The sequence below is a fragment of the Mytilus trossulus genome, chromosome 10 (assembly GCF_036588685.1).
Source record: "Mytilus trossulus isolate FHL-02 chromosome 10, PNRI_Mtr1.1.1.hap1, whole genome shotgun sequence".
Lineage (NCBI taxonomy): Eukaryota > Metazoa > Mollusca > Bivalvia > Mytilida > Mytilidae > Mytilus > Mytilus trossulus.
In genome coordinates this window covers 14,970,886-14,979,189 of record NC_086382.1, presented here as the reverse complement: position 1 = coordinate 14,979,189, position 8,304 = coordinate 14,970,886, and the positions used below count along the sequence as shown (strand labels likewise).

Sequence of the window (8,304 nt, the reverse complement as noted above, 5' to 3'; positions counted from 1 at the left end):
TGGTTTGTACCAACCTTGGACAGAAGCTTGTTTATGCTCATAAGATAGTATCAAGAAGCAAATTTTATCAAAAAAATAAATCCATTTTTTCTGTATCTTACTTTTAAATGGACTTAGTTTTTCTGCAGGGAAACATTACGTTCACTCTGTGGTCAAAGTTTTTAAAATTTAAATAACTTTCTTAAACTATCCTGGGTTTGTAACAAACTTGGACAGAAGCTTATTTATGATCAAAAGAAAGTATCCAGAAGCAAATTTTGTATAAACATAACTCCATTTTTTCTGTATTTTACTTTTAAATTGACTTAGATTTTCTTCCAGTTAACATTGCATACAGTCTGCAGTTTTCAAAACATTTATTAGATTCATTAACTATATCCTAGATTTTTACCAAACTTGGACAGAACCTTCTTATAATCATAGGATAGTATCAAGAAAAATATTTTTATTGAGTTTTGTTGAGCCTGCGATTTACAGCAAAAGTAGGCGAGACACTGGGTTCCGCGGAATCCTTACAAATTTTTTATGTGATGGTCGGTTAAAGAGCTCACCAGAGCTCATGTTTTTTTCTCTGTAATTATGTATATATATGCCGACTAATTACTTACTTACTTACTTACTTACTTAACTTACTTACTTACTTACTTACTTACTTACTTACTTACTTACTTACTTACTTACTTACTTACTTACTTACTTACTTACTTACTTACTCTCAATAAGTTTAATTGAAGTCTACTTACTTACTTACTTACTTACTTTTACTTACTTACTTACTTACTTACTTACTTACTTACTTACTTACTTACTTACTTACTTACTTACTTACTTACTTACTTACTTACTTACTTACTTACTTACTTACTCTCAATAAGTTTAATTGAAGTCTGGAGCTGGCATGTCAGTTAACTGCGAGTAGTCTGTTGTTATTTATATATAATTGTCATTTTGTTTATTTTCTTTGGTTACATCTTCTGACATCAGACTCGGACTTCTCTTGAATTGAATTTTAAATGTACGTATTGTTATGCGTTTACTTTTCTACATTGGCTAGAGGTATAGGGGGAAGGTTGAGATCTCATAAACATGTTTAACCCCGCCGCATTTTTGCGCCTGTCCAAAGTCAGGAGCCTCTGGTCTTTGTTAGTCTTGTATAATTTATTTTAATTTTAATTTCTTGTGTACAATTTGGAAATAAGTATGGCGTTCATTATCACTGAACTAGTATATATTTGTTTAGGGGCCAGCTGAAGGACGGCTCCGGATGCGGGAATTTCTCGTTACATTGAAGACCTGTTGGTGACCTTCTGCTGTTGTTTTTTCTATGGTCGGGTTGTTGTCTCTTTGATACATTCCCAATTTCCATTCTCAATTTTATTTTTATTTAATTAACAATAACCTTGAACTTTTACATTTTAAACCCAAAATCGATTGGCCTTTTTCCTCTTACCCGCGGTCTTCAATTGTGCAACAGCATTTTCGCAAGCCAAGGGTCACGACCCAGTTTCCTCCTTTCCTTCTCTTGGAGAGGAGGGGACTGTTTCGCAACCATTGGTTACTTCCTTGCAAAGATATTGTAACAATGACCTTGAACTTATTTACCCGAAAATCAGGAAGCTGTTTTCCCTTACTTAAATATACATATAGTTTCATTTTATATAGGCAAGCAAACAATGAGCTTGAAATTTGAGAGAAATAGTCTACCAATAAATTACTTGTCGGTAAACAAAGTTACCTATTGGCATAAATCGTCACAAAAGGAAGTGGCTTCCGAGTTCACAGGTTAATCTGTACTGTAGTCATGTGGCTTTCTGTAATTGTGAAAGGCTAGATTTGGAAAAATATTTATCTGTAAAATTACTTGAGGCCTGCTAGATTTTTAAAATTTGTCTGAAACTTAGTGGTATTAGCTGCATCAATTTGTAATCCACTATTAAAGGCACAAATAGTTTTGCCTTCAATACTTCAGTGGCGGATCCAGAACTTTTCCTAAGTGGGCCCGCTGACTGACCTAAGAGGGGCCTATGTACTTGTTACACTTTGCAAGATCTATATTTATGGAAAAAGAACAAAGTCACTGTATGAAGTGAATACAGCTTGAATATTGTGTAGTTGCCAAGGATGGCTCATTTGTGGAGCATTATTTATGTTCAATATAGATGCTATAGGGGAAGGAACTTTGAGTTGCTTATACCTAGATACTCTATTTGTATTATTTTAATTAATAGTGGTTTTTTTTTAAATTTACTCTATAAGTCTACTGATTGAGATTAAAAAGGAGAAAGTTTAAGTTTCAATAAAACTTTTTTAACTGTCTCATGTCATTCTGATTTTGTTGTTTGGAAGATTTTTGTGTTTTAAGCAGACTATGTTGAGATTATCGCGGGAACATAACGTTCCAACTATTGTACGTTTATTGTCGACGTCGTATTGTCAGTGACGTCGCCTTTGGCGGAAATACGAACTTCTATATAAAATGTAATGGCTGAATAGTTGTTGTTATCGTTGCCTGAACTATCATCTATACAGACCTTTGATAGTTTCTGTTTTAGTTGTTAATATTTTTGTTTAGATTGAAGGTAATTTATGGACTCCTGTCTGATGTTGCAAACTGTATGTTAAATTCAAGTGTCCTTTGTTTATTTGTATTGATTGATTGCTGTCTCATTGACAAATGTCACACATCTCATTTTTATTAATATAAAAAGATCATCTTTTCAGTACACAATTTTAAGCAAGACATTTTATTTATTTATAAATATATCATGTAACAAAATATTTAACAAAATATTAATATCTTATCAGTATCATCATTATTTGATAATAATAAAATCTACATTTCCCACTCAACAATTTTCACAATTAACTCCCAACACTATGATGCCAACAATTTACATAGACAAGTTTATTGTATAACAATTTTATGGACCTGCATAGAATTCATGGATAAACTTAAACCTTTATCAGTAATACATGTGCCATTACAATTAAAACCACTACATTTTGTATTACTGTTACATTATACCTATAATCATTACTATTCATGATACAGGTATAAATCATCATGACAATTTACTGGTAATATCAAGCTTCAAACCCGAGTATCTATATCATATTATCTCTTTACAAATAAGCAAAACAATCTCATTACATAAGTTAATTGAATTCCTGATAAATATAGTGGCAGATTAATAAGTACAAATATATCCATGTCACATAAATAGACTAGTGGAGTTACTCGTTTTAAAAAGTGCATCACTTCTGTAAACAACATATAAGTTCTTAACATAAAGGCTATAAAAGAACTTCAATTTTTAAAATCAATGAATTTATCGTATTGCTTTAAATCTTGGTAACAAAACTGAAATCCAAAAGGCTTCTTAATTTGTCCCCCCCCCTTTTTTCATTGTTTATGTTTTAAAGAGGTAGGTTATAACAGATCATAAGAATATAAAACAATAAGCAGATATCATACAGCAAAATACACCTTATCGCTATTTGTCCGCCATTACTGGACATCACACAGGGTCCCGTAAAATTTTGACGTCATAATTCAAAATGTCTGACGCCACAATGGAAAAGTGATTGTGGTATGACGCCAATAGTTCAAGCGGAACAGATTCTCGGGTCAAGCGGAAATAGCGATAAGGTGTATAGACTTGGGAGAGACATATCAATTTAAACTTGAGTCTTCAACCAGATAATCCATGTCAGCATAGAATCTATATTTTAGTTTTAGTACATTTCAGAACAGATCATATTTTTATTAATTTTGTTTGGTAAAAAGTTGTACATGTATAAATATGTAAAAAAAGTACAAGCATGATAAAGTTTATACTGTAAAAGCAGAAATTTTTGTGAAAGATTTAATTTTGTTTATTTCGTGGAAAGAATTACATCCACAAAGTTAAAAAACCATGAAAATTTAACTTACATATAATATCACTTCCATTTATTTGAAACCACAAAATTAATTCCACATGAAATTTGTGAATCTTATATAGAGACAAAACCATGAAATTTTAAACCCCACAAAAATCAATGCTTCCTCAGTAGTCACTTTACATTATGCATCACCTCAAATACATAGGCTAAAATCTAATAAACAGCAGTATAATCTTAAAGGTTTGCTCATCTATTTCCTTTTTACCTAAACTGATTTGCTGTTATATACATGCATATAGCAAACAGTTTTGATTCCCTCTGTTAGTGATTAATAAAAATTCTTAACATAAGATGGTTGAATTTTAAGATTTTCAACATAAGATGGTTGAATTTTAAGATTTTCAACATAAGATGGTTTAATTTTTAGATTTTCAACATATGGTTTAATTTTTAGATTTTCAACATAAGATGGATTAATTTTTAGATTTTCAACATATTAAGATGGTTGAATTTTTAGATTTTCAACATAAAATGGTTGAATTTTTAGGTTTTCAACATAAGATGGTTTAAATTTTAGATTTTCAACATACGATTGTTTAATTCTTAGATTTTCAACATAAGATGGTAACATTTATAGATTTTCAACATGTAAGCTATTGTAAGTATCTTAAGATAAAAAAAAATGCTGAGAGTGGAGAAAGGAGAATTGGTTACTGTGTTAATATAAGAAAACAAAGTAACCAATAGAATGGTATCAAAACAAATTATCTACCAAAGCACCTGATAACATTGATGTATTAGGGATACAATTTAAACCTTTGTGTGATTCATTTTTAACACCAGGGTGTTTGTTGTATAAAATATTCTAACAATGGAATAAAATTATTTATACATAAAACAAAATTTTACCTTTCTCTATGCTTTATCATGTTTACGGTAGATTCTTGTGGAGGGTTGTCTTGATGGCAATCATACAGTGGCATTTCCAGAAATTTTCAAAAGTTGTGGCCCACTGACTGCCTAAGAGGAGGCTCGCTCCAGTCATGCTTCAGTGATTCCTTATTTAATCAACCATTTTTTCCCAGAAAAGGGGGAGGGGGAGGGGCTGGCCCCTTGAAAAACCCTCAAATCCACCTCTGATCATACTACTTCTTCTTATTTTGTTCACAATTAAGGTTAAGAAATGCAGAAAAATCTCCAAATGATCTAAATATCAATGAATATCTGCCTTAGTTGTGTTTGGCAGTTTGATCGATGCCAACCCTCCAAATACTAACAAAGCAGCAACAATTATCATAGGTATTGCACAATGTACATCAATTAATTCACCAAATGTTAAATTTCCTAAAATGGCTGCTATTCTACCAATACCAGACATAATACCAAAGGCTGTTGATCTGAAATGACAAAACAAATATTTGCTAGAATATGAATTCAACAAGCATATACATATATTTAAAACATCATATGTCAGTCATCAAAGTGTTTAAAACAACAAGAATTTTTATTGAAAACAAATCTTTTAATTTCAGTTTTTCAATCATTCCTCTCCAAAAAGCACAAAAACAACAAAAAACAACAAAAATCAAAGTGCTTGTAAGCACAGAAAGGCAAAGATTGCCTTAAGCAAAATTAGTGTTGTAGTTGATTCAACTAAAATTCTGGACAAAGGGAGATAAATTCAAATTTTAATATATAAAAAAAAAATAAAGATGACTTTCTTGACAAGTGAAACATTGGTTTGTGACTTGAATGTCTGACCATATATTACATTGATAAATTTACTAAAATTTATTTAATCAGTGCTTATTTAAGAATTCAGAGATAATTTAAAATAAATAATTTTTATCAGTTTTATAATTATTTTTTTGAACCCAAAAGAACAAACAGTAGAATGTGTCCAGTGCCTGTAGTGTATGCCCTTATATTTTTACAGTTAGGGGAGTCTGTTTGTGAGAGAGCGGTCTACTTATTCTATAATCATGGGTCTCTTGTGGACAGTTGTCTCATTGGCAATCATACCACATCATCTTTTTATATTTACTGCAGGGTTTTATTATTCATGCTGTTTTGATTCAGAAGAATGTGTCCAGTGCCTGTAGTGTATGCCCTTATATTTTTACAGTTTGGTTTTTTTTGCTTGTGACAGAGCTGTCTACTAATTCTATTATCATGGGTCTCTTGTGGACAGTTGTTTCAATGGCAATTATACCACATCTTCTTTTTTATATAACAGTTATTGATGAAATACTTCATAAATTACCTTAGTGATGTAGGAAATAATTCAGCTGATAAAACATCTAAGGCATTCCATCCTACAGTAGAAACAGCACCAAATACACAAGATATACCCAGATTCTCATACTTATTGTGGATTAGTGGTATGAAGAACACACTCACACCTGACAACACCATACTCATTGCTGAAAAAAACACAAATTACAAGTTTTACAAAGATATAAATAACAATCTGATAATACTATCTATCCAAGATATTTATATTTACGAGATTAAATATGTACACCAAAAATTGATTTTCCCCCTAAATAATCTTGAGAAATAATCATTCCTTTGGAAGGAAGTAATACACAGCTGGGTCATAGGCACATCATACGCCTGTCGCATATTCTAAGAATAAAGTTCAATAACTTCTTAATGTCATATCAGAAATTTATAAAACGGGCATATAATAAACATGGATATTCAAATTTGATGTTTTGATATAGTCTTCATACATTCCTATAGAGAATTTGTAATTTTTTTAATATTTAAATTCATGGTTTCTCTGTACCTATGAAATCTTCGAAAAAATGATTGCCAACTAATATAAATGAATCCACAGTAATCCACTATATATTTGCAAAATATCTGGTATCTTTCTCTTACCTAATAACTGCTTTCGTCCTATTCTGTCCATTAAGAAAATTGTTAGAATATTTCCTGGTAAGTTTGACAGAGCAGTCATAAATCCAGAGAAATACACCCAATTGTCTTTGTAATTACAAGTAGTTTCATTTTTACTTGTCTGGTTTATAAAATTGGAATTAGAATGATCACAAGGGGAGCCACCATCCTTCATTCGACTAAATAATTCTGGAAACCACATCCAAAGTCCATAGTACCTTTAAAACAAAAGATAAAGAATGTATAAATACAAGTCTCTTGTACAGATGGAAATATATTTCTGAATAGACTTCATCTTTACTCAGAAATGATACAAATGCAGATAGGAAGATTCCAAAGCTATAAACAGATTTATATAAAAACTTATCTATTCGATTTCAGCTTTTGCGCCAAAATTTATCAAGTTTCATAAAAATTACTCATTGTGTGCATTTTTTTTCGATAAAACTATAGTCATTTTGGTTTCTTGTGGAGAGTTATCTTATTGGCAATCATAAAGTTTTGGTTTGCTAATTGTGTTAATAAAAACATACAAATGTTCTAAAATTGATAACTGATACAAGTTGTCCACTGGCTTACACAAGCTTAGATAAGCATCATTGGCACACTACATATGAAATTACAAACATGTGGAGGAGATTTTAAGAAATATCAGTTCTGTATACAGTTAAAGAGTTGCTGTCACCAATCAGGGATTTGATGGTGGCAAATGCAGTTTTCTTGTCAATCCATAGTAGAGAACATGAGGACGTCATAAATCATGTTATTGATGTTGCCTTGGAAAATAATAATAAACAGAATATTTTTTATTTTTTGAAGTTTTAAAAGCATCGCTGCTATGTTTAACCTTTAGGGCTGTTGCTATTTCATGAGATCGAATCAAGGAAACTCTCTCTTGCTGTCAGAACCTTAGTTGATCTATACATTTTATATTTAAATATTATTGTCTTCATTTTGTCAATTGAAAATAATTTTGCAAGTATCAATATCCAAAGCAATAGCTACCTGGCCAGTGCTAAGCATTGGAACTACCAGTCTACAAGCATAGGTCTTACCTCATTTATAGAACATGTGATACAAAACATAAGATTTTTATTTTATATAAAGCTGTATATTTGAATTTCCTCTCCTCAACTGATAATATCAGATTATTACATGGCATTTTTCATATGGCACGTATTATCAGCCCTAGGTACAATATCAGCCCAAGAGCCGCATGGCTCGAGGGCTGATATTGACCGAGGGCTGATAATACATGCAATATGAAAAATGGCATGTTATGATCTTTTTATCATATGCTTCAACAGTAGAGAAAAACAAACAGATCCATGTATTGATCCTTTTACGTGGTTCCCAAAAAGAAGTTCAAAGAGTAAAAAGTTCACAGACGTCGGAACCAAAATTTGATACATTCATTATGAAATCTTTCTATCATATGCCTCAACAGAGAGAAAAAAAACATTTTAATATGGATGAATTGACAAAAAAATAATTTAACAATATACATAAAAAAAT

At 31.0% G+C, this 8,304-nt stretch overlaps 1 protein-coding gene across 2 annotated transcripts in view; it reads right to left on the bottom strand.

Moving 5' to 3' along the window:
- Positions 1–2,680: 2,680 nt before the first annotated feature.
- Positions 2,681–8,304, bottom strand: part of LOC134686904 (synaptic vesicle glycoprotein 2C-like) — a 35,604-nt gene continuing 29,980 nt past the window's right edge. For both annotated transcript variants that reach the window (XM_063546741.1, XM_063546742.1), the window contains 4 exons: positions 6,772–7,007; positions 6,149–6,308; positions 3,660–5,282; positions 2,681–3,487 (listed from right to left, as the gene is read on the bottom strand). In XM_063546741.1, the coding sequence (XP_063402811.1) occupies positions 5,099–5,282; positions 6,149–6,308; positions 6,772–7,007 (580 nt within the window). In that variant the 3' untranslated portion in view covers positions 2,681–3,487; positions 3,660–5,098. The remainder of the gene's footprint in view (positions 3,488–3,659; positions 5,283–6,148; positions 6,309–6,771; positions 7,008–8,304) is intronic.